This window comes from Caloenas nicobarica, chromosome Z (assembly GCF_036013445.1).
Source record: "Caloenas nicobarica isolate bCalNic1 chromosome Z, bCalNic1.hap1, whole genome shotgun sequence".
Taxonomy (NCBI): domain Eukaryota; kingdom Metazoa; phylum Chordata; class Aves; order Columbiformes; family Columbidae; genus Caloenas; species Caloenas nicobarica.
In genome coordinates, this window is record NC_088284.1 from 84,914,411 (window position 1) to 84,939,376 (window position 24,966).

Here is a 24,966-nt window from a genome sequence, read left to right on the forward strand (position 1 = left end):
ATGCTTCTCCTCCTAGAGAGAAGGTGTGGAGAGAATTCTAGAGGATCTGCTGACCCACTGTTTATCTGTTTTATTAGAAACATGGTCCAGGAGCAGCCAGCTCAATATCACTAATTTTACTTGGGCACAAAAAGCTGTTGATGTCCCTGTGCTGTTCAGCTGAGAGAGCTCCAGGTATTTTAGTAGAACTGCTGTCTTTAGACAAGGAAGTTCCTTTTTCTTCCCGTTTTGAGGCTCCTCTTGAAGTCTTCCCCCTTGTTTGTTGGCAGCCTCAGCATGTTTGGTCCCCAGCTGGATGCTGCCTCCTGCTGTCTAAAGTCCTCCTGCTGCATTTTCTGGACAAAAGCTGGGCTTGCCTATTGGAAAGGGTGCACGGTCCCTCACACAGGTCAATGCATTGACGGACTACGTGGGAGTGCTTGCTCACCACTGCCAAAGCTTTACATTGAGTTCTTCCAGCTCATTTCCTTTACTGTTCCATGCTAAATGTTTCCCTTAGTTCACCTGTATAAAATGGAGACTCACGACTTATTTCTCACCTCAAAATATGTTGTGCTTTTGACAAGCATCATCTGAGTTTTCATATCTGCTGTAAGCTGTGTCTTCTATAGAGAGACCCACAGGGAAAAAACACCTCTCTTTGTGGAAGGGCTCATACAATGCTGAGAGAGAAGGAAGGCAACTGCTGGACAGTGATGGGAAGATAAAATATCAGAGGTGCTCTGTTCATAAACACTGCCCATCGCATGCACTGGGTGAGGCAGGGATCCCACTGTAGGTTCATATAATTGAAGACTGTGTCTGACTGTCTGCATTGGGGGTAGAAGCAAGGCAACTCCTGTTATGTGCCTCATTTTGTGACCTAACACTGGCAGCACAGCTGCGTGTACGTAGGTGTGTGCTCTGCAGCACAGGTGTGCGATACCTGCACGTGTACAGCATGAGAAATGTTCAACAGCAGGTGAGGTCCAGCAGCTGGGAAGCCTGAAGATTGGTGGTGCAAATGGATTAGAGTCCTCTTGCATCTGTATGTTATGGGGGAGTAACCAAGGCATAAAGTCAGTACGCTAGAAGCACCCTGGCCTGCCTCCCCCCTGACAGAAACCTGCTATAAACATGAATTCATGTACAAAAAGAATGCCTTTCCCTCACGTTTGTGCCCTTTTGAGCTCATGTTTCGCAAACAACCTGTGATCGTTTTGCACTGGCTGCAAATGTTCATGGCAAACTGATTTCACGTATTTCTGGGCACAGATTTTGAAATGCACATAGTGGTGTGCTTGCAACACCACCATCACACTGCCGTTCTGCTCATGGCTGCTGCCACCAGCACTGTGCAGCTCTTCCATGGGCTGGGACAGGGCCCACAGTTGAATGTCACGTAATCCTGAGGTCTTGGAGGAGGCAAGCCTTCACAGCATCAACCACCTGGAACGCAGCAGCTCCTGCTCTCCTCTCTGTGCCCCTTGCTGTGTGTGTGGGGTCCTGCTGCTCCCTGCAGTGCAGGCTCTGCAGTGCGGCCCCTGTCCATGGGCAATGCTGCTGGTCCTGCTTGTGCAGCCGACATCCAGACTTCCCCGGTCACCAAGCCATGCTCCCTGCCTGCCCTGGAGCTGTGCAAACCCCATCGCTCATGTTCACTGCACTGACTTTCTCCAGAATGCTCACCCATGTTCCCGTGCACAGAGCTGCTGCACTGGCCGGTGTAATTTTGCAGTGCCCAGTCCATGAGGAGCATCCAGCTGGAGGTGCTAGGGTGCTGTCCGTACCCAGCAAACCCCTCTGCGTGGCTGATTGTCCACCAGTGGTTTGCCCTGATTCCTGCTCGAGACATGGAGGAGCTCTGCCCCCCTGCTTCCCTGGGAAGCCGTATTGGGCTGGCGGACCCCATGGCACCGGCTGTATGAAACGTTGACTCAGATGCATTTGCCAGTTGAAGCATGGACCAGAGATGTTCCTGGAGATCCAGGCCTGGGAAACAGCTGTGACCCAGGGGCTGGATGGGGGCAGGAGGCGAGCCTGGGGCTCACAAACTGCTCTGCTTTTGGTGGCAGTGAGAGCGGGATTAGTGTCTCTACAGAGGAAAACTAGGATGAAGAATATACAGCAAGATCAGCTTGACAGGGAAGGTAGTGCATTAATTTCCCCAGAATAAAGAAGATAATTATCTATGCTGGATTTCTGTTCACAACAGAAATGGATTCTCTTGTATTTTCAGCTCCACACATGAGTCCAATCGAATACTCATTGAAGCCAAGAGGAATATTTCTATTGACTTCAATAGACTTTAGATCAGGGCCATAATGAGGCATAACATGATGTGACCAGATTCAGCACTCAGTAGGTCACTGACTTAGAAGAGAACTGTTTGCCACTAATAGCAGATAATTCCCGGGCACTTGCTGATGCTTTCCCATGGCTTTCAGCTAGAACTAAACCACGTATCAGTTCTTGGATTAATTTCTGAATAAAATGGGCCTAGGTATATTCTGGGCTTAAGTTGAAACCAGTAACCTGGCAAAGGTATACTAATATATTTATTTATGATATGCAGTGTAGGTAAGTCTGCACCTGGAGGAAAGCACAGACAGACGAAATTTGGATAACTAATGAACCTGAAAAAATTACTAATAAATTGAAAAAATGGAAAAATTGCACAAAGTTAGAAACTGATTGCCCTCTGTTTTGGAGAGAGTTGTGATGAAGTTCTCTGAACTCACCAAGAGAGGGGTGTGAGTCCTTTCGAAATTCTTCAAGTTTTACTTTCTGTCCGAGTATCTGCCTCTCTCTCATTATTTCTCTCTCATTCCCTTGAAAGTGGAATCTGTTTTTTTCACTGTAAGGAGCTGTGTTGGATGGTGTGTTTGTAGGACAGTCCTCCTTACAATACCTGGCTTTGATCTTCAGCAGTAACAGGGAGAGTCCAAGATAAAGCCAGAAAGTATGACCCGTCTCTGTGTTTTAAGTGTGACTCAGTCACTCCCCAAGTGCAGTTATTGGAGAAGCAGAAGGAAGGAATGAACCATGTGCTTGGTCCTGGTCCCCAGAGTGTGAATAATACATTTTTTCCTGAGGGACACCTTTGGGTGGACAGAGGATGCTGAGGTTCTTCTTAAAATACCCTGAGACTTGCACTGAGAAATGCAGAGCTAATATTTGCTTGTATTTTCCCAAAACTTTATGTTGTCCAGTAGCTGTGAGAACTCATGGCTATATTTGAATATGCAGAATAAAATATTTTCTTGATCTGCCACCTGCAGAAGTGATTTGAGCATTTAAATGCAAGCTCTTACCCATGCCTTGTGTGACACACTGTGTAAATAAAGAGTGAATTAAAAAGGAAAATAAAACAACGACACATGGCTTGACAAATGGACACAAATACTAAAACTGGGAGGAAAAAAAAAGAGAAAAAAAGAAAAAATTGAACAGAGGAATTCAGGATGGATCTGCCAGTTCTAGAGACACCTCCTGGCAGCAGGCAGGGGCAGCGGGCCCGATAGGGCGGCTTGTTCTGGGGCAGGGCTGCCTGTTCTGGGGACAGGGCTGCTTGTTTGGGGACGGGGCTGCCTGTGCCGCGCCCGCCCCCTCCGCCGCAGCGGTACGCGCCGTCGGCTGACGTGGCGCTGCTGGGGGTCTCGGGGCGAGGACCGAGGCGTGGGACGAGGTTGCGGGAGCTGCGTTACCCCCGGGCCCGTCCCGTCTGCCGGTCCCTCGTCTCCCGCCAGCGGGGGGGGGGTCGATGCCGTTTGCTGTCGGGGAGCGGGGGCTCCCCCCGTTTGCCCGCACCGAGTCCCCTCTGCCTGCAGAACGGGGCCGGTGGGGTGAGCACCCAGCGCGGAGCCCCGAGCACGGGCCGTTCTGCGGTTCTACAGCTGCACGGCTTCCAGCTGAAACCCCCTCTGATACACTCTCTGGTTTTATTGGTGGGAGGGGAAAAAAAACAACTCTAAAATCCAGCCTAAGAGCACATCAGGAGAGGAAAAACCTTCCCATATTTACTCTCGGTAGACTATTAAACAACACCAGGCTATTAATTTGGCTTTTGAGTCTTCACTAAAGCCCATAAAAGTGCACAGTTGTCAAATGGAGTTCATTTTAATTTCCTTTCAATCACAGTAAATTATTCAGGTGATAAATCAGCTGGGGCGGCCTCCTGGCTGTAATAGAAACCCTAATTCCTGGCTAATTATCCAGCCCATTGCTGCCAGCAGATCAATACCCTACGAATGGAAAGGGCGCGGAGCCTGGGCGGGCAGGGTGGCCAAGGGACAGCAGCTGGTGGCCCGGGCGCCCGTGACCCCTGCGTGGGGCTGGGGGGTTGAGCTGTGCAGAGCTCCCCTGTCCCCCCACCCCTGAGGGACCTGTCGCCTCCTGAGGGACATGTCCCCTCCCGGGCAGCAGCGGGGCTGTGGTAGCCGGGGCTCGGCGCGGGGAGCAGGGTGAAGCGCCCCCACCCACGGGTGTGGGATTTGGAGCTGCTGGCGCTGGAGGGGATTTTGGTGCTTGCCCCCTCTGTGATGACCCAGCTGTGCTCGGGCCGCTTGGTGGCACACAGCACTGGCCCTTGCCTGCAGCTGTTGTGTTGATTCCCTGGATCTGGGACTCTGCTGCTGACAGGTAATGGCAGTGAGGAACGTGGCTGCACCTGCAGCACAGGTTGTACCGACCAGCGAGGTGTCCATGCTGCCCAGAGGGGCTGAAGCCTCCCCGGGACAGAGTTTTTTCTCTGCACCCTCTGTCCTTCCCTTGTGCTGCTGGGGTTGGAGGGATGGGCAGGGGGTTGCGGCACCTTCTCCTTTGGCTCTGCTCTGTTTTATGGTCAAGAAGGAGAAGAGAAACCTGCCATAGTGTTTCTTCCTGCTGAAAATCAACTTTTATGAGTAAAAAATGATTCTCTCCCTCTACTCTGCTCTGGTGAGACCCCCACACCCAGTGCTGTGTCCAGCCCCGAGTCTCCCAACATGAAAAGGACATGGACCATGCTGGCGGCCAGTCACTAGCGGGTTCCACAGGGATCCATCTTAGGGCCAGCACTCTGCAATACCTTTATAAGTGACTTAGACTCAGGACTTGAGGGATTACTTAGTAAGTTTGCTGATGACACAAAATTGGGAGGAGCTGTTGACACTTGCAAGGGCAGAGAGGCCCTGCAGAGGGATTTGGATAAATTGGAGAACTGGGCAATCACCAACTGCGTGAAGTTCAACAAGGGCAAGTGCCAGATTTTGCACCTGGGACACGGCAACCCTGGCTGTACAGACAGACTGGAGGACGAGGTGCTGGAGAGCAGCTCTGCGGAGAGGGATCTGGGGGTTCTGGTCAACGGCAAGTTGCTCATGAGCCAACAGTGTCCCAGCCGCCAAGAGGGACCCGTGTCCTGGTGCATCCAGCACAGCACGGCCAGCCGGGCAGGGAGGGGATTGTCCCGCTCTGCTCTGCGCTGGGGCGGCCTCACCTGGAGCATTCACTGCGTGCAGGGCTGGGGACACAGGATAAAAAGGAGATAAAGCTACTGGAGAGTGTCCAGAAGAGGCTACGAAGTTGGTGAAGGGTTTGGAGGGGAAGCCGTGTGAGGAGCGGCTGAAGTCCCTGGTTTGTTCAGCCTGGAGAACAGGAGACTGAGGGCAGAGCTCATGGGGCTGCAGCTTCCTCAGCAGGGGAGCAGGAGGGGCAGGGCTGAGCTCTTCTCTCTGGTGACAGTGACAGAACCCAGGGAATGGCAGGGAGATGTGCCAAGGGAGGGTCAGTTGGACATGAGGAAAAGGTTCTTCACCCAGAGGGTGCTGAACACTGGAACAGGCTCCCCAGGGAGGTGTCCCGGCCCCAACCTGACAGTGTTCAAGAAAGAGACCAGACAAGCCGTCAAACACATGGTGTGAACTGTGGAGTTGTCCTGTGCAGGGACAGGAATTGGACTCGATGATCCTTGTGGACATTCCATGATTCTATGACCTGTTGGAGTGAGTCCAGAGAAGGGCCAGGAAGATACTCAGAGGCTGGAGCACCTCCTGTATGAGGACAGGCTGAGAGTTAGTGTTCAGCTTAGAGAGGACTCCAGGGAGACTTTATAGCAGCCTCCAGTACCTAGAGGTGACGTACGAGAAAGCTGTAGAGGGATTTTTTACAAGGGCAGGTAGTGACAGGACAAGGGGTGATGGCTTTAAATAGAAAGAAGGGAGATTTAGATTTAGATATAAAGCAGAAATTCTGCCCCATGAGGGTGATGAGGTCCTGGGACAGGCTGCCTGGAGGAGCTGTGTAAGTGTTCAAGACCAGGTTGGACAGGGCTTTGAGCAACCTGGTCTGATGGGAGGTGTCCCTGCTCATGGCAGGGAGGTGGAACTGGATGATCTCTAAAGGTCCCTTCCAACCAAAATCATTCTGTGATTCTTCTAGAGTAGCAGCAGAAAGCACAGCTTGTTGGGCCGATATCTCACATTTGCATCCTTGCCGCTCTGCCCTCCCTTACACGTGTTGGGTTTTTTCTGTGCAAGAGCTTCTGAAGACTGCACAAAATTCCCCGTGTGTGCTGCCTTGTTGTGACATGTCACGTTGGGTGGTGACAGTCACAGCAGACTGTTGTATGACACCTGGTATTTTGTGTGACAGTGGGACCGTAGTGGCAGGGAATTTTCTGGGGAAGTAGCATGACAGGAGCCATGTATCCTGCTAACGTCTGTCTGCATCAGCATCATCTTGGCAAAGAGCACCCTGCAGCTTGCATGGACACCTGGGGGTGCCTGTGTGAGCGGGGCCTGGAATTGAGCCTGCGGGTACTTGGTGTCCTTGCAAGGAAACCACGGACTGTATCTTGTCCTTCTGGGTCTCTCTGTCTCATCCATGCTGCAGTGAGTCAGAGCCTGAAGAAATGGACCAAAAACCAAAGAATAAAGAGCCCCTGGGCCACACCTGCTTATTCCCTCTCCTCCCAGCAGCATGTGGCCAAATCAGTGCAATGAAACCAAGTGGGGAGAGAGCAGCAGCGCCTGGGTCTCAGGTATTTCTGGGTGCTTTCGGAAGACTAGAGCTCCCCAGTGCTTGCTGTTTGGTTGGAGAGGCCCCACGATGGGTTTGTGCTGGTGCTGCTTCCCCGGGTTCATCACGTCAGGCTCACAGGGGCTTGTCCCTCTGGCTCATGTGGCTTTTCGTGGGGACCATGTCTGGCTCTGGTGGGGCAGAACATGGGTCTGTCTCCTACCCGGAGAACCCCTGTCACCTCCTCCCCTTCCGGGGCAGGAAGGGGGAATCCCAAAACGGTGGGCAACGCCTTCAGGAGTTGCAATGCATTCCTGGTTTTTAACATCCCCTTTTTTCCTCCCGACTGCTCTCAGGTATGACCGTATGTGAAAATACAAATTGCTGAGTTAAAGGAAAGGCCAGACTTGCTGTGCCTGTAGCTCTGGCATGTCCTTTGTCCTTGTCTCTTTTCTCTTTGCTCTATATAGATGCAATGCAGGATGTTTTTGCCACAGGGCAGGCTCCCTAGTTGTGCACAGGCTCATGTGAAGGAGGTGCCGGTGATGTGTGGTGTGGTCAGCAGCGCTGAGGATGCCGTGGCTGGTGTGTCACTGGCTGCTGGTCCTGGCATCCTGGTGGTGTGCCCAGCGCTCCCGTGTGCACGTCTGAGCCGTGGGAGCCAAGATCCATCTCCCTGTGCAGAGCAGCTCCCTGGCGTCCGGGCACCCTGGGACTCTTTGGGGACTGAAAGGCCGTGGGGCAGGAGTGTAGTGTGATTTTTCCCCTAAGGGTCTAGAGAAACAGCATTTGGAAATTGCAACCTCAGCACCATTTCTGCTGGGTAACTCCAGCAAGGGATGCTTTGCCAGTCACCACGTTTTGTCTCAGCACTTTACACCATCTTTACACTTGTTGCTTAGTGACGACAATGGAACACAAAGTTCTGCAGAGGCAGTGGGTGTTCTCATCCAGGAGACTTGCCACGGCTTCCCTAGGCATGGTACAGAGGTGGCAAATTTAAGAAAAGCTTTCTTCTCTTGTTATCTGCCAGGAGTGTCCACATTTCCTTGCAATTTGGGAGCTGGTTTTGAGTAATTGTATCTCTTTGTTCATCATGTGTCTTGTGATCAACAGATATTTTTTTCGGTTTAGAGAGGTAAACCAGGTCCATCCCATCACAAGTTTTAAATAAAAATCCATGTTTGTCTTCAGTGGAGTCTTCCAAGGTTTCATGTCACCAACAGCTGATGGAAAGTTTCTCGTTACAGAAAGTCACAGACAGTAGCCAGTCAAAGAGTGGACTCTGCCTGAGAGCTGAAGGAGAGCAGTGATTTACTGGCCACGTGTCAGATTTTCAATATCACATCACAGTGTAATATATGAGTAAGATGACCAGAATTATAATTGCTCATGTAGTCTTTGTCCCTTTGAAAAATAATATGGGAGTCATCCGTGCACTTTACAGCTTGTATGTACATGATGCTCCACTTGCATAGGAAAATATATCTGGAGTTGTCCTGAGGCTGGTTTTCTCTGTGGAAAAAGACAACATTGTGTAATGGCGCAGTTGGCCAAGATTATGTCATAGCAAAACAGACCAACCTCCTTTTGTCTCTGTTAGCCCTGCAAGAGAGAGAGAAACAAATCTGTGAGTAAACACACTTGCCCATTGATTTATTTAATGTCTGGCCTGCTCACATTGTGAGTGAGCGGAAGGACTTGCACTGGCATTTGAAGAATGGAACAAGACTTCTCTTGGTCCCTGTTAAAGGTCTGGATCCCGCAGGCTTTGAATAGTTTCAAATGCAATTTCCACCCTTTGGTTTGGAAATCGCTGCTGTTTTACACTCATTCTGTAGGCTTTCTCTAAATCTGTCCATCACTTTAATCAACAAGGATGGGTTTCTCAAAGTATGGTCCCTACACAGCTAGTGAATACATGTAGATCTTGATGTGCTAAAGCATCTTAGAAGGACACAAGCTCTTCACACACACAAGAGACAGGGCCATGAGCAGTGACAGGGCCCAGAGGAGCAGTTCTTCCCCAGGGATAGGCAGGCAGGGCAGAGTTTGACCTCAGAAGTTGTGCAGTCTCCATCCATGGTGGTTTTCAAGACCCAGCTGGATGAAGCCCTGAGGGATGTAGCCTGGTCCCATGGCTGGCCCTGCTCTGAGTGACCTCTGGAGCTTCCTTCCAACCCGGAATATCCTGTGACCATGATGTCCAACTACCTGCCATTCATTCCAGCTGTTATGATGTGACTTAAGGAAACTTTGCACAGCTGTGATGGGAAATGTGAAAAGTGTGGTTGGAGTGGGAGAGTGGTGCCTGATTCACACTGTGTCCAGGATGAGATGGAGAGCCGTCGGGGATGAAGTACCTGAGGCTGCTCAGTGCAAATGCTGGGTTTTCTGAAGAACGCTATAGTTTAGCTATTGGTTCAGGAAGAGGTGAATGAAACAACCTACAGAAGCAGTTGTGTGATGACAAAAAGCAATTGTGGAGCTAAGCCACTTCCAGAAAAAAAAGGTCTGGTTTCAGAATTCCTCTCTGCTCATATGAATAGTGGCTGCTTAAGATTCTGGTGGCAGCAGAATTTGCTGCTGAAATGAAAAAAAATAATTAAATCTGAAAGGAAGGAAACTCTTACGCTAAGAGAGCGGCTTAACATGTAGGGGATGGTTTCAGCCCTACTCCTCTCACCTTGAAAATATAATTGAATAAGGACAGCCTCGCAGAAGCAGGGGTTTCCTCTGCTCATTCTCTGTGCTGCACAAGTGCCCGCCAGGCTCAGAGCTGACCTGAGGTCTGGGTCAGCCCAGACGAGTCAGGTACAGAGACTTCCCGGGGCTGGGGGAGAAGGAGGTGCTGCAGGCAGCGGGTGCTGTTCTGAAATGGGAGCTGTGGAGTTGAGCCAGGCAGGGAGGCTGCGCTCGTCAAACACCCTGTTTGGCTCAGGGTGTTTGACCACTTATTGACACCTGTCTAAACAATTAAAATGCTCAATTAAATAATGGATAAATTAAGGTAGACAAGAAATTGTCATCAAATTATGTGGCCGATGAGTGCTTTTCAAGCACTGCCAAATTGTGAGGCTTTTCACCAGTGGGAGTTTTTTCTGAAGGTACAGATCCCACATCCGTGTTTTCATTCATACAGATGGTTGTTCTCTGTTTCTTGTCACTGTAGACAAAAGTTTGAAAATATGACTCCAAATACACTTCTGGCATAACAATGGGGGTGTCTGTGGGGCTGAGGGGATGCTGGGTTCACACCAGTAGCGTGTGTCCCCGTGTTTGGCGCCGTTTCCTTGTGGTGACATGTCACTGCGTGTGCAGCGCCTGGGAGTCTCCAGCGCAGCTGCTGTTTTAGCCACAAAATGATTATTATTGCAACAGCAAATGTGTCTGGTTGAACTGTCTTTCCAACAGAGAATGTTTAGATAAAAAGTGAAATGTTTCACTGAAACCTGTCATCTTTGATGATTTTTCCGTGTAGAAGGTCCCTTGCTGGAGCCTTTTGTGGTAGCGAGGAGGTGCAGAACCTCCAGCAGCAACAGACTGTGGATGCCTCTTTACCTGGAACCACCACCCTATAGGTACCCCATAAGTAGCCTATAGGTACCCTACTCTTTGGTCAGCCTGCCTCTATTTTGCTGCATTTTCTATAGCCATGTGCAGACAATTTCTGATGTTTCTGGTTGCTTTTTCTAAAGCTGAGGAGCCTGTTCCCCTGATCTGCGGGTGGGCAGGGTGGATGGGGTGTGTGGGTGCAGAAGCGGATGTCTGGGGGTGGGTGATGCTCTCCTGCCTGCTCTCCATGGGGACAGACCCTCCTATACCAGCACCTTGTCCTGAAGCTGCCGTGCTTGGGACCCACTGCTGGCTGAGTTTGGTTGTCAGTGGGTTTTGGCTAATTAGAAAAGGGGAAAAACACTGCACGGAGTATTTTCCATGGAGCACTGCATGGAAACCAGCTTACTGTGCACAATACATGAGATGATAGAGAAAGTATGATGAAAGAATTCTCAGGCGGTGTTTGTGAAATGCCTTTGCTGAAAGCATTGCAGAAATACAAATGTTGTTCTTGGGAACTTGCTCAAGACTTCTCAAGTGTCAGGAGCCATTGGCAGGATGGATTGAAGATGTGGCAATTTTGATGTAAGCCTTACACACATTCCCAGTGTGCCTTCATACTTCTGTTTCGTGTTTCTCCATAGGGAAATACTTGACTGTATGCTGGTTATGTTTTCATCCCTGCTCACACACATCAGGTGCTCCAGTGGCAGCAGTGGAGCCACCGCGATGGAGAATTGTCCATTTTCCCTCCTGTGGCTGAAATTGTTATGGCTGGGGGTGAAACGACCACTTTGTGTCCTGAGAAACAGCATTTTTATAGCCATACCTTGTGGCAATGAGTGTCACAAAGTGGTTATGTGCTGGATTTACAAAAAGCGAAGTGCTTTTTCCACCAGGCTGGGGTGTGTTATGCTTTATTTCAGCTGCGTGTCTCATGCTTTATTTTAATTCAGTGTCTTATGCTTTATTTTAATTAGGTGTCATATGCTTTATTTCAATTGGGTGCCTTATGCTTTATTTTAATTGGGTGCCCCTTTCTTCTGGCACTGTGTGTCTGATGGTGGAGGCTGCTGGCAGGGCTGTGAGGTGGTCGGTTCATTCATGCTGCGGTGAGAGGAGATGCGGGAGGACAGGAGGAGATGGTCCCCAGAGATGGGTGGCGAGCAGCAAGCAGGAGCTGCCCATGCAAGAAGAAGAAGGAGGAGGAAGAGGGCTGGGAGAAGACAGGCTGGAGGGGCCAGGGAGATGCTGTTTGGGGAAGGAGGTGCCATTTCGGGGAGGAGATGCCTGTGTGGCTGGCGGTGGCGCAGCAGACCTGCAATGCTGGCACTGCAAAGAGGCTCCTGCAGAATTTGTTGTGCAATTTCTGCTTTCCTCAGTAAACCGAACTGTGAGGTCCTGGCATGGAAGTGGTGAAAAGGTGGACAGAGGGGCTGTGGAAGGGCAGATGGAGGGGCCGTGGAAGGGCAGATGGAGGGGCTGGGGAAGGGCAGATGGAGGGGCTGTGGCAGCACGGCTGGAGCCCGGGCAGTCCTGGTGAGGCAGCTGGGACCTGGGGTGAGTCCTCGCTCCGTTTTGTGTCCTGGAGGAAACTGAGGAGGGTTTGCACTGTCGGAGGAAGGAGCTGGTGAGGATCAATGTGTGATGGTGAAATGTTTCCATCCTGGCAGCAGCAGAGACCAGCTCTCACCACCGCTGTGCTGCTGCTTCTCATCCAGGCACTTGTTGGCCTGATGAGGCTGAAATCTGTATGGCCACCTCCGCTCTCCAGGACGTACATCTCCATTTGCCTCCCTTGTACTGGCCTTTTCTTTGCAGGCTTCTGCTCGCAAGCCAGTGGGAAGAATCCACCAGCCTCCTTTGCAGGCCAGGTGATGGGGGTGGTGGTAGCTGGTGGAGACCTCGGCTGGAAACACCTGCGAGTGTCTGCAGGTCCCTGCTGTCCTCCCGCAGACCCTCCTGGAGCCATCCAGGGACAGTGGCATGGGGGCGGCTGCGCGGGCACGTGCAGGGTTGTGAGTCCGTCGTCCCTGCGCACACATGCCCGGACACCACACATGCTGTGCAGACTTTGCTTTTGTTTCATCTGCTGGCTCCGAAAGGAAATAATAATAACAGGAAAAAGGAACCACTTCAGCAGCAAACCAGGCCGTTTTCTGTGGTGTGTTTCGTGGGGTGTTGTTCACCACGGCAGCCTTGTTGCAGCGCGTGTGCGTGTGTGTGCATGGGTGTGATTTACTGGCCTATGCAATGCCACATGTCTTTAAAATTACAGTGCCCATTTCCTGCTGAAATAATTTCTACGAAGAGAGGCTCCTATTACAGCAAGAGGAGCGTGGACGTCATGATTTATTATTATTTATGGTCCCGGGGCCTTGTTTATGCACGATGGGTTAGGTGCTCAGGATAGAAATGCCATTATGCAAATGACATTGAATGTCCTTACTGAGCCTAAATAATTTTTGTGTTGGACGATTAAACCTCATCTGTTATTGATATGGGCTGCAGTCGGGCTATTAAAGAGTCCCAACAGTACTTACTCCCAGTAATGGGAAAATTGAGAGGAAGAGGCTAAACAATTGCCTCAAGTGTGCCGTGATTGTCTGGTAGGAGTGGAACATAACGAACCCCCTGAATGGAAATCGTGTTTACTACTTAGGGATAAATAAAAAGGGAGAACATGCAATAAATTATGCTTTGTGATGTGAATCAGCGCACCAGAGAATTTGTGTACTTTCAATTTATTTATTTGAATTTTTTGAGGGGTGTGGGGTGTCAGTGCGGGGCGCTGGCAGGACGATTCCCGCAGCGCGTGCCCCCGTCCTCCCCGGCAGCCGCGCTGCTGCCGCGCTGCCGCCGCGCTGTCCGCTTTGACACAGCTGTGCGGTCACATTTTGATCAGTGTTGATAGCTTATGAATTCCAAAATTGACAAAATTTACAGAAAAATGAGGATAATCCATCTTCCTTAGCAGCCTGTCAGGAGCTGGCTATACTTCATAATCTTCAATTACAGATGCTATTTTCAGACATTTACATGCAGATATTAGAACAAAATGAAAATGAGAAACAAAGAGCGAATGGAAATGCAGCCATTTATACGTATAAAAGAAAGACAACAGGTAAATTCTACGCATTTAGATTGGATTTGGGGGTCCCTTTGGAAAATCCGAGAACGACTGCGTCTGCTTATGGATTGCACTGTGGAAGTGTAAAATGTAGCATGTCGCTTCCCACATGCAGATAATCTGAAGATTGGGTCAAAACCAGGTCAGTTATTCTGAAGTATGAGGGTAAATGTGTTCATGGCAGGGTGCACTAGTTAATTCCCACTGTCTTCAGAGGAATCTCTGGGGATGTGCACAATCCTAATTGGATTTGGGCTAAAACAAAGCACAGCTGTTAATTTTTAAAAAACATATATAATTTGTGAAAGTGAAATTCATAAGTATTTAGTTTAAATGGAGGAAAAAAGGTTATAGCACTGAAATCAAACTCCCATGCCCTGTGAGACAGCAAAGAGCCCAACGTTGCCAAAAACAAAGAGAAACTGGGGCTCAGGCCCAATTAGCTGTGGCAATAGCTTTTATTCCAAAGCGGGATTGTTTTTGGTGGCCACGGTGGGTAGCACAGGGAACGGGATGTAAATTATGGAATGGAGGGATGGCTGGTGGCAGCACTGCTGAGGCTTTGATATATTGGTTTTCAGATGCCTTTCCCATCTGGATCCGAGGCTGAGGAGGGTATTCGGATGGGTTTTCCATTCCCATAAAATTTCAGGCAGAGCAGCACCAGTGCCTGTGCAGCTGCGAGTGGCGCTGGGTTTCTGAAAGCCTGGGGAGATTAATTAGAGCTGCTTTGGATTAAACTCTTCGAACCATATCCAATGTTACAAATTTCTTCCCTTTGTCTGTGGACAGCCTGCCTAGTGCGCGCCACTTCTGCCTTTATTTATTAATTTGAAAATATTGCTATGTGATGACTTGCAGACGTGAGGTGTGAGGTCTTTCATGCTGCTGCATGAGGGGCGAGCACGGGTTTTGGTGGTCGTGACCCAGGGGACACCACTGTGCCTTTCAGAGATCTAAGATTAACACCTGGTTTAAAAGAGGAGAAGTGCTGTTTTCATTGTTTTTTGGTAGCGCAGGCGCTACTCACATCCCACCCAGAGGTGTGGGTGGAGGGGAGAGGTGACTCAGATTTGTTGGTCTCCTTGGGTGTAAAAGAGTATACAGGATACTTAAGGTCCATAAACAAGAGGGTTTTATTTTGCAGATTGGCCCAATGGGCAAATGATTTGGTGGCAGAAAGATTTACGTGATTTAGGTTGAATTGGTAAACATAAAAAGTTTGCAGCACATGTGGGGCTGTAAATCTTATGTTACTATATGAGTTATAGCAAGGAAAGCAAAAGAATAGAAGTATAGGAAAGAAAGGAGAGATATTTCACCATCTTATAGCTCTGCTTTGTGTCTGATGGGATTTGTAGTCTCACGTCCAGCGATGTGCAGTGTTCTCCGGTGTCTCGTTCAGTCCCTGCGGTGAGGCTGGTGGGCGCAGTTGTCCTCAGGACCCAGTGCTTGTGTAAGTGGGCTTCTTATAGTCCCCTGGATTGCTTGCTTGCATAATCTTTGATCTGTTGTGCAGGCGTCACTGGGGGGTGATTGTGAAAGATGGAAGAGTCCCGAAGGGTCTCAGCCACCTTGAAGATCTTGGCAGTCTGGGGTCTTCTCCCTTATTGCCATGCTGGGCCTATCAGACACGGGGCTACATGCCCTTCAACACATCCCCCACCTCCTGTGTCAGCAAGCCAGACTTCATGGCTCTTTAGCTTGTCTTTGAAATATAAATCGCAATTCACCTTGTCATTGTCCCATCTCCTGGTCCTTGTCCCATCTCTTGTGGCTGGATGTTACAGAGCTGTTTTTGCCACAATGTTAGAGACATTATCTTGTCAGCCTCCCAGAGTGCTGGGAGCGCCGTGGCTGTTGGCAGGGAAGCTGGCACAGCCTGTGCAGGTCTGTTCGAGTCCCGCGGCCCTGGCCGGTGCGTTGCCATGATGCTGTGAGCCCCGTCACCGTGGCTGCCGGTGGTGTTGCAGGCCCAGGTGGCTGTGGCAGCAGCAGGAGCCACGAGAGGCTCCGCATCGTGCCTGCCCAGGGTTCTGCAGGTGTGGTCTGGAAAACCAAGCACACGCAAAAAGCAACACGTGTGCGTCCCGTGGGCACCAGCTGGCTCCTGGTAACAGCCGCTTGCCCTGCGCAGCAGACGCCTCTGCTCTGCCTTTGCTCGGCACAGTCCCTCGAGGGGGCGGGGGGTCTGTGTCTGGAAAGGATGAGGCAGGACGGGACGCATGTTTCCCACACCGCCCGGTTGCAGCACGGCCGCAGGGCCTGTCCCAGCCCTGGGACCTCCTCAGTTTCCCACACCAGCACCCAGAACCAGGCTGGTTTAGGAAGTGGTCTTATTCCCCACTGTGTGTCCGTTTTTGTCTGCCACCTTGGGATAAAATTCCAGGTAAATCTTGAAGAGAAAATTGTTATAGGTGTAGGGTGGGTTGATGTTTCGGTGGATTATTTTCAGGCATCTTCCCTGGGAAAGGTGCAGGGTGAAGCTGGTGATGGCCTGTCTCACCACTTCACTACAGTGTAGTAGGAGACGGCAGAGACTGCCCCTTCCCATGCTACGTGAATTGTTTGGAAATGGTACCGAAACACTCCTGCACTCCTTTTCCCTTCATCTGCCCATCACTTCCTCCTCTCTGGGGGGTAATATTTAAAAAAAAGCTTTTGCACTGGAAGTGGACGTGAAACTTCTCCCAGTGCAGAAACCTTCCCACATGCCCTCTGCAGGGATGGCTGGCAGGAAAAGCACTGAGCAGACCCTGCTGCCTGTCATGGGCTGTGCTGCTGCCCATGGGCACAGAGACTCCCCTCCTGCGCCCCCATGCGTTCCCCCAGGCAGGCCAAGCCTGCTGGGGCCAGCCCTGACCTCTGCCAGGGTTCCCATCCACCCAGGACAAGTGGGATGGGGCAGAGGGAGCACAGGAGACCCTGTCTTGACCCTCCTTTCAGTTTGTCCTTCTCGGTCTCTCCTTTATATATTCCTCATTTCACATGTCTGTGTTTTCTCTCCTCCATGCTATGGCAGTGGTGCTCCATGCTGATGAGACAGTGCGTGGTACAACCGCAGGCAGTCATTTTTCAGGTAATTTCTAGGGTACTGAACACCCGACTCTTGCTTTTTCACCTACCGAGCAGCAGGTCGGGCTCCCCCTGCATGGGGAGGGACCCTGGTCATGCTTGGCCACCCCAGGCTGCTCCGGGCTGGCAGCAGCACCATCGCACCAGTGGAGGAGCCAAACCTGAGACCCCTTCTGCTGTCTCACCGAGTGGCTGGAGAGGCTCCTGGGGAGGGTCTTGGTGGGTCTGCGAGGTGAGGGGCTGCTCCACCAGCGCCACCTCCTCCCAGGGTTTTCTCTCCTCTCGGACAGGGCATCTGGAAGGATGGGCTCTGCCCGGGGGAGCGGGCAGAGGAGACACGGCTACTTCTTCAAGAGTGCTGTGATCCCCCAGCCTCTGCATGGGGATGAGGGGGCTGCAGGCAGCACCTGCTGGTCGGTTCGGGAATGGAGGCTCTTCTGCTCCACACTCCCAGGTCTCCACTCCATTGGGGACAGAAGGTGCCTCTGCTGACCCTTTCCTACATGCAGCAGGGTGGTGATGGACACCGTTCGCAGTGGCATTTTTCCTTCTCTGCCCACAGCTCTGCGCAGTATTTTGCTGCCCTTGCCATGTCTCCACTGCTTTGCTGTGGGAACTGTGACTGCAGAGATGGGGGTGACACGGGGGCTCCCTCCTCCCCTAGGGCTGTGCAAGGAGGTGGGGTATCAGCAGCTGCTGGGGCTGCCCCATGGCCTGGGCTCGCTCTGCCAGGTGCTGGTGCAGTGACGGTGGTCACTGCATGGCTGATGTGACTGCTGGTGGCTAATTGCTGGTGGCTCTGAGGAGGGCTGTGGGCAGAGTTTTGCCATGGGAACAGGAAAGCAGCATGAAAATCCCTGAAAATTCCACTCTTCTTACCTCCAGGAAAAGTTGCTGGGACATTACAAAAGCGATGCGGCTCCTGCCTGCAGCATGCTGCTGGAACCGAAAGCTGGGAGGGACCCCAAATCTCCATTTCTCATGCCTATGTCTCCTGGAGCCCTGTGGCAGTGCTGCCTGACCATGGGGTCTCCCTCCACACCATTCCAGGCAGCCATGATGCTCCCAGTCCCCCTGGTCCCATGGTTTGGGTCATGCTGCTGCACATCCCTGCATCACCCCAGGCAAGGCGGTGTGGAGGGCTCAGGTACCACCGTCCTGGCCCTGGCAGGGTGTGCTGCACCCTGACAGCTGCTTCCCTCTGAGACTGAAACTGGTCAGTCCCTCTGAGCTTGAAGGGCCAAGCTTGCAGTTTGTTGACATGGTGCTCTCAGATCATTAGAGTTCAGGTATGAGATCTCATCCTACTTCCTCCTGCGTAAGGTCCATGGACCGCAGAAGGAAGCAAGCGGTGGTGTTTTGACATCTGCAGCCTGCCCCAGGCCCCCATCTCTGGAGTTTGTGGACAGACACTCGATCTGGTCTCGGTGCAAGTAGCGACAAGCCCCTAAAGCCACATATTGGCTGCAGGATTTGGACATGCACCCCCTGCCCCAGCCCCACACGTGACCCAGTCTGTGGCAAAGCTGGATGCTTCCTCCTGAACAGCTGGTGTCCAGCTCCTGCTTCATAAGCTGGAAGTCACACGCTGCCCATGGGGAGCGGTGGATCCACATGCTGTGGGAAGATACAAAGAGATTTTCTAGTCTGGATATGGTGTGGCTGCGGCTTTCTTAGAGCAGCAGGGGTGAAATGAGGTGTCCTTCCCCGAGGAGTGATGTGTGCTCTTCTCCAGACATCACAGGCACCAAACAGCAATGCACAAGCACAGCTCTTTCCTGCACTGTGCTACCAGCCTGTCTCACATGGCTCGTGCTTCACCAGCTGCTTGGGACAGCTCTGCAGGTCTGCAGCTGTGCTGTTTTTCCTTGGTATCTGGTCAGATCAGGGCTTTGGGAAGCTAAAACGCCCCATGGTGCCACAGCATGTGCATGTCCCCATGTGCACGTAGGATGTCAGATAACATGGAGTGGTGTGGGGTGGCTGAAATATGTACCTTGGTGGCATGTAGAATGAGCAGCAGCAGCTTTAGTTGCACTTGTAGAGAGGAGAAGGGCTGGGACCATTGCTGGCATCCTCCACAGAGGAGGGATACTCCTGTGGCAGTCCTGCCCAAGCACAAGGCAGAGCTGAAGTAGAGATCATAGAATCGTAGAATGTCCTGAGTTGGAAGGGACCCACATGGATCATTGAGTCCAACTCCTGTCCCTGCACAGGACAACTCCACAGTTCACACCATGTGTTTGACGACATTGTCTGGTCTCTTTCTTGAACACTGTCAGGTTGGGGCCGTGACACCTCCCTGGGGAGCCTGTTCCAGTGTCCAGCACCCTCTGGGTGAAGAATCTTTTCCTCATGTCCAACTGACCCTCACCCGGCACATCTTCCTGACATTCCCTGGGTTCTGTCACTGTCACCAGAGAGAAGAGCTCAGCCCTGTCCCTCCTGCTCCCCTGCTGAGGAAGCTGCAGCCCCATGAGCTCTGCCCTCAGTCTCCTCTTCTCCAGGCTGAACAAACCCAGGGACTTCAGCCGCTCCTCACACGGCTTCCCCTCCAAACCCTTCACCAACTTCGTAGCCTCTTCTGGACACTCTCCAGTAGCTTTATCTCCTTTTTATCCTGTGTCCCCAGCCCTGCACGCAGTGAATGCTCCAGGTGAGGCTGCCCCAGCGCAGAGCAGAGCGGGACAATCCCCTCCCTGCCCGGCTGGCCGTGCTGTGCTGGATGCACCAGGACACGGGTCCCTCTTGGCGGCTGGGACACTGTTGGCTCATGTGCAATTTGCTGTTGACCAGAACCCCCAGATCCCTCTCTGCAGAGCTGCTCTCCAGCACCTCGTCCTCCAGTCTGTCTGTACAGCCAGGGTTGCTGTGTCCCAGGTGCAAAATCTGGCACTCGCCCTTGTTGAACTTCACGCAGTTGGTGATTGCCCAGTTCTCCAATTTATCCAGATTCCTCTGGGGGGCCTCTCTGCCCTTGCAAGTGTCAACAGCTCCTCCCAATTTTGTGTCATCAGCAAACTTACTAAGTAATCCCTCAAGTCCTGAGTCTAAGTCACTTATAAAGGCATTGCAGAGTGCTGGCCCTAAGATGGATCCCTGTGGAACCCGCTAGCGACTGGTCACCAGTCCAACATGAACCCTTTGAGCCTGGCCTGTCAGCCAATTGCTCACTCACTGCACTGAGTGTTTACCCGGCTGTGTGCGCGACATCTTGACCAGGAGGATCCTGTGCGAGACATTATCAAAGGCTTTACTGAAATCCAAAAATATCACGTCAACAGGCTTCCCTTGGTCAACTAGGCGGGTAACCTTGTCGTAGAATGGAACTGAGTTGATCAGGCAAGATTTTCCCCTCATGAACCTATGCTGGCTGGGACCAATGACTGCATTGTTGTTCAGATGTTTTTCAATAACTCCCAGAACAATCTTGTCCATAATTTTGCCAGGCACAGAAGTGAGGCTGACAGGCCTGTAGTTGCCACAGTCATCTCTCTTGCCCTTCTCATAGATTGGGACAACATTTTCCAGCTTCCAGTCATCTGGGACCTCTCCAGATTCCCAGGAGCATTGAAAATGTGGGCATCTGTGTCTTTGAGGCAGTGGTGCTAGAAGAAAGTGTCTGTTTGCATGAGGATGTGGGAAAGATGAGGGCACAGAAGTTGCTGGAGGAGGAATAAGGTGGAAAGGCTGAGGAATAGAAGTTTAATGCAGAGGCTGGAGAGGAGCACAGGAGACAGGTGCTGGCTGAGAAGCCTTTGGTCCAGAGCACCCTGGATTGCTGATCCATGGGCTGGGTGAAGGAACAGGGTGGCAGCAGCTGTCACTGTCAAAATGCATTTAACATGCTCATCTGAAAGAGCTGTGTATGGGGGATGCTTCAAGGTGACAGGGTGTACTGGTGCCTCAGGCAGGTTTCATCCTCAGAAGAAACACATGTGTGTTAATACAAACCTCCTGATATGGAGTTATCCATCTAAACCGTATCTGACCCAAAGTACTGAGCTCGTGGTAAATACCAGATTGTGTGCTGGCCTCTTGGACACTTCCAAGAAACTTGCAAGGAAGGGAGAAACATATGTTCAGTCATCATAGCTTTTGTTTCCTTAAAAAAAAAAAAAGTTTTTTATTTGGTGACTTAAAAAAAAAATCACAAGGCCCTGGGTTCCCCATTCATTACTTCAACTCTGGACAGCTGCTGCATTGGCTTGGTGTGCAGAGACGCAGCAGGGATCAGCCTTGGAGTAGTTCAGTTTGTCTGTTCCTGTTGCTCTTCTTCCCTTAAAGTCGTCATCCTCTGGCTGTTGTGTGCATGATTACAATCTCACAAATAAGGGATGAAAACCTGAAGTGCACACAGCAACAGGGAAGGAAGAACTTTGAAAGGAAACTTCCCAGTTTTGTATGAATGATCCTGACAGTAAGAAATCATGGAAAAAAGGCAAATGAAGATAAGCTTTCTGCCATGTATGTGAAAGTCCTACTTGATATAAGTATTGGCCTCACCTGCTGTAGATTGCCAGAGCTATGTGGACTTTTGCAGGATTATAAGACAGAAACAGTCTGATTTCTGAGGAACCTGTGCTCATTTACCTTAGCTTTGGCTAATGAGATTAAAAATTACCATGAGATGAAAGAGCATCCTTACAAACTGTTTTTAGATAATTTGGATTTAGGAACAGTTGGCTACAAATCCCTCCATTAAGCAAACACTTTATGTACACATTATTTCTTATGAGATAATGAGGAAATGCAGCATTCCCAAGAAAAGAGGGGAGGAATGGGACAGCCTGTTCCCACTTGCTCATTAGAGCCTGTCTCTTCAGGTGCCACCACGGAAATAAGGAGAGTTCAGGTTAACAGGCTGAGAGAGTTGGGGTGTTCAGTCTGGAGAAGAGAAGCTCTAGGGACACCTTAGTGTGGCCTTTCCGGACTTAAAAGGGGCTCATAAGAAAGATGGGGACAGACTTTTGAGCAGGGCCTGTTGTGACAGGACAAGGGGTGATAGTTTTAAACTAAAGGAGAGAGATTCAGGCCGGACATGAGGAAGAAGTTGTTGGCCCTGAGGGTGGTGAGGGCCTGTCCCAGGCTGGCGAGAGAGGTGGTGGATGAACCATCCCTGGAGACATCCCAGGCCAGGCGGGACGGGGCTCTGAGCAACCTGAGCTGGTGAAGATGTCCCTGCTCATGGCAGGGGTGGCACTGGGGGAGATTTGAAGGTCCCTTCGACACAAACCGTCCTGTGATTCTGTGATTCTATGATTCTAACTGACAGGAGCATTTTTTCTCTAATAAGCAAGTAACTTGCACTCAGAAGTTACAGCTCCTGTTACTCTACAAGATTACCTCTTTAAGGAAAGTTTTGTTATGTATTGGTGTGTTTGACTTTGGTTTCATAAAGAAAGCCCATTTTTGTGTTTTCCAAGAACACCAGTGATAAGCCCAGACCCACTTATTGAGCATTTTGAATGCTTAATGGCCCTGTGCAAATGGGTATTTGCTTTAAAACAGACTGAAAAAGGGACTTTTTGAGTTCTACATTGCATCTGCTTTTTGTCATACAGGCAAAAGCTCTTGAATAGTACATTTATTATCGCTAAAATACCTTCTGTTTCTTTTTCCAGGCAACTGAATACTCAGCCATGGCATCGTTAGCTGGTGGATTAGATGACATGAAGGCCAATATAACCAGCCCTACTTCTGCAGATTTGGGAGCCAGTGTTCCCGGGCCTCAGTCCTACCCCATTGTCACAGGTGAGGAATTTTCCAGCACTCATAAGTGGTGTGGAGTGTGTGTGTGTGCACATTGCAGGGCGATGACCTTTATGGAGGAGCTGTGTGAGATGTGGAGTCATTTGCTCAAAAAGTCTTTTAAACTGCGATTTTATAGCAGCTCTGTTGACAGTCAAGTGCATGGTGTGTATAAATCAGTTGTGTTTGCTTGGAGCCAACAGAGCTAACATCCATCTCCCCTGTCCAGGAAGGGGTCTGCCCCACCACCCCAAACCTGCATCCCAAATACCGAGATGCAGCAGAAAAGCAGAATGCTTCCTGCTGCTTTTGGGCTTTGTTGCTTGTTTTTCATAAAGGCGCCTGGCATGTTTGACTGGATGGGATTTTTATGACAGTTCAGACTAGCCTGAATTTTGGATGCTTTTGATTTCTACAAATGTCATTTATTTTATACCATTCTGGAATTTTAATTGTGCACCAGGGCTCAGCATTTAAATGAAAAAGAAATGTTGTTTGTTCAAGGAATGCAGCATCATCTGCATTTATGTGGCAGGCATGGGGCGGCAGTTAAGGAACAGGTAGAATTTGAAAAATACTGTGGTCATCTAGTTATTTGGGACTGACCACATCATCTGGAAGGAGACTGCCCAAATGGTAAGAAAATGACAAAATTATGTCTCAAAGCAGTTGTGAGAATCAGGAAAAAGGGATTTTAAAATTCAAGGCTCTGTGTTTCCTATGCGTGTTACCTCTGCGTATTACTTCTGTCCTTGTATATAACTCGTGCAGATTTCATCACTGGATTTTCTCTATTTTGCTAAAGATTGGATTTACTTTTCTATTTTGTTGCTAAAATGGAAGGCAATACTGTTTTTAGTATAGTAATATTGTATCTTGAAAGCAATACCATCTCATCTAGCAGGTGAGCAGTTTTGAAAACAAATGTTATTACTGAAGTATTTTAACCCAACCCAGTCTCTGGCTTTTCTTGGCAAAAGTTTAGGAGTATTCAAATGAAATAACAGTTACATGAACCGTAAGGAAATCTGTGTTTACTTCAAAGTGGGAGGGGACAGACATTGAAGTAACTCTCAGGTAATGGGTGGGTGGCTCAAGAGGTAGAGTCATAGATGAGAAAGGTGTCTGGAGGTGGGTGGATGGACAGAAAGAGGGAGTTAGGGATATTTGTGGCTTAGAACAGGTAGGGAGAGAAAGCATGTCCATGTATACGAAGGAATATGAACCATCTTGTTTGGGGTCATAAGCCACATGTTCAACCTATGAAAGTCTAAGAAGTGTCTCCCAAGGCAAATTATTCTGTAATTGTTTGCTACAGAGCACCCTGCAGCTTTCTTTGAAGCTGCTGCTCATTGCAAAGGACCCAGCTGACTGGCACATCACGGGTGTCCAGCTGCCCTTCATTCATCTGCTAGGGTTTCTCTGGCTCATCCGAGCCCATGTCCCTGTGACACACACGATGCCATTAGGGTGCCATGACACACGTGATGCCATTAGAGCCCTGTGACATGCATGATGCCGTTGGGGACACTTGTGTTCTCTGTGGCCAGCGCAGCCCAGCAGACGCATCTGTGCCACAGGGCCGTCAGCGTCACTGCCCAGGGCTCTCTTGCCTGGCAGCACCCGCAGCTCCCAGCGCGGGGCAGGAGCTGGTAAGAGCTGGTGAAACCAGCCAGCAAGAGCTGCATGTTGGAGGACTGGAAGCCTGGAAGGCAGGTGACAGAGGGGCTGAGTGCTTCCTTGCTTCTGTCTCCCGAGGAACTGCTTGTCCAAGATTTGCACCTGGCCACCGTCAGACTCAGCCAAAAGCTGTTGTTTAATTTGATGCTCCAGCAGATCTTTCTCTTTTATGCTGGTTTAAGCACTTCTTATGTTACTACTTCCTTGGAATTTGGTGAGTTGACTGATGAAGTTTGTTACAGCAAAAGTGGCTACAGAAAAGATGCTGCAGAGCTTGCTATGGATCATGTGGATTCTCCCTGTGACATAACCTACACTTGAGCAAAAGTTCCAAATGTTAAATTTATTAGTTCTCATCAAAACTGTGGAGCAGGCTTTATGAGTAGCAAGCCTAGAAAAAACCTGCCATTGTTCTTAAATGTGACAGGGTGAGGGCTATAACAGAACACATTTTACAAGGCAGGAGGTATTTATATCTTTAATTTGATATTGCTGTAGGGTTTTCTAACACCTGCATTCATAAAACTTAGATTTACACAAGCATATCAAAACCCTTTAAAAACCTGTGTCTTTTGATATATTTTTGGAGGAGGTTGCCTGACATCCTCCCTTTTCCTTTTCTAACACCCCTAGCAACTGTTCTCTGCTGCTCATGCTCTGGGAGCGCCCAGAAGCCCCCAGCACGATCTGGGTCCTATAGCACTATAGAGGCCATATATGACACAACCGAGTCACCCTGAGGCTTTCCTAATGAGCTGAGGGGACATGCAGACTGTTGAGCAAGAAGATTTAAG

At 50.2% G+C, this 24,966-nt stretch overlaps 1 protein-coding gene across 1 annotated transcript in view; it reads left to right on the forward strand.

Annotated features, from left to right (window-relative positions):
* The window catches only part of PAX5 (paired box 5), a 105,392-nt gene that overhangs the window by 49,803 nt on the left and 30,623 nt on the right, over window positions 1-24,966 (forward strand). Inside the window, exons 7-8 of the mRNA XM_065656974.1 lie at window positions 16,689-16,745; window positions 22,366-22,495. Of these exons, the coding sequence (XP_065513046.1) occupies window positions 16,689-16,745; window positions 22,366-22,495 (187 nt within the window). The remainder of the gene's footprint in view (window positions 1-16,688; window positions 16,746-22,365; window positions 22,496-24,966) is intronic.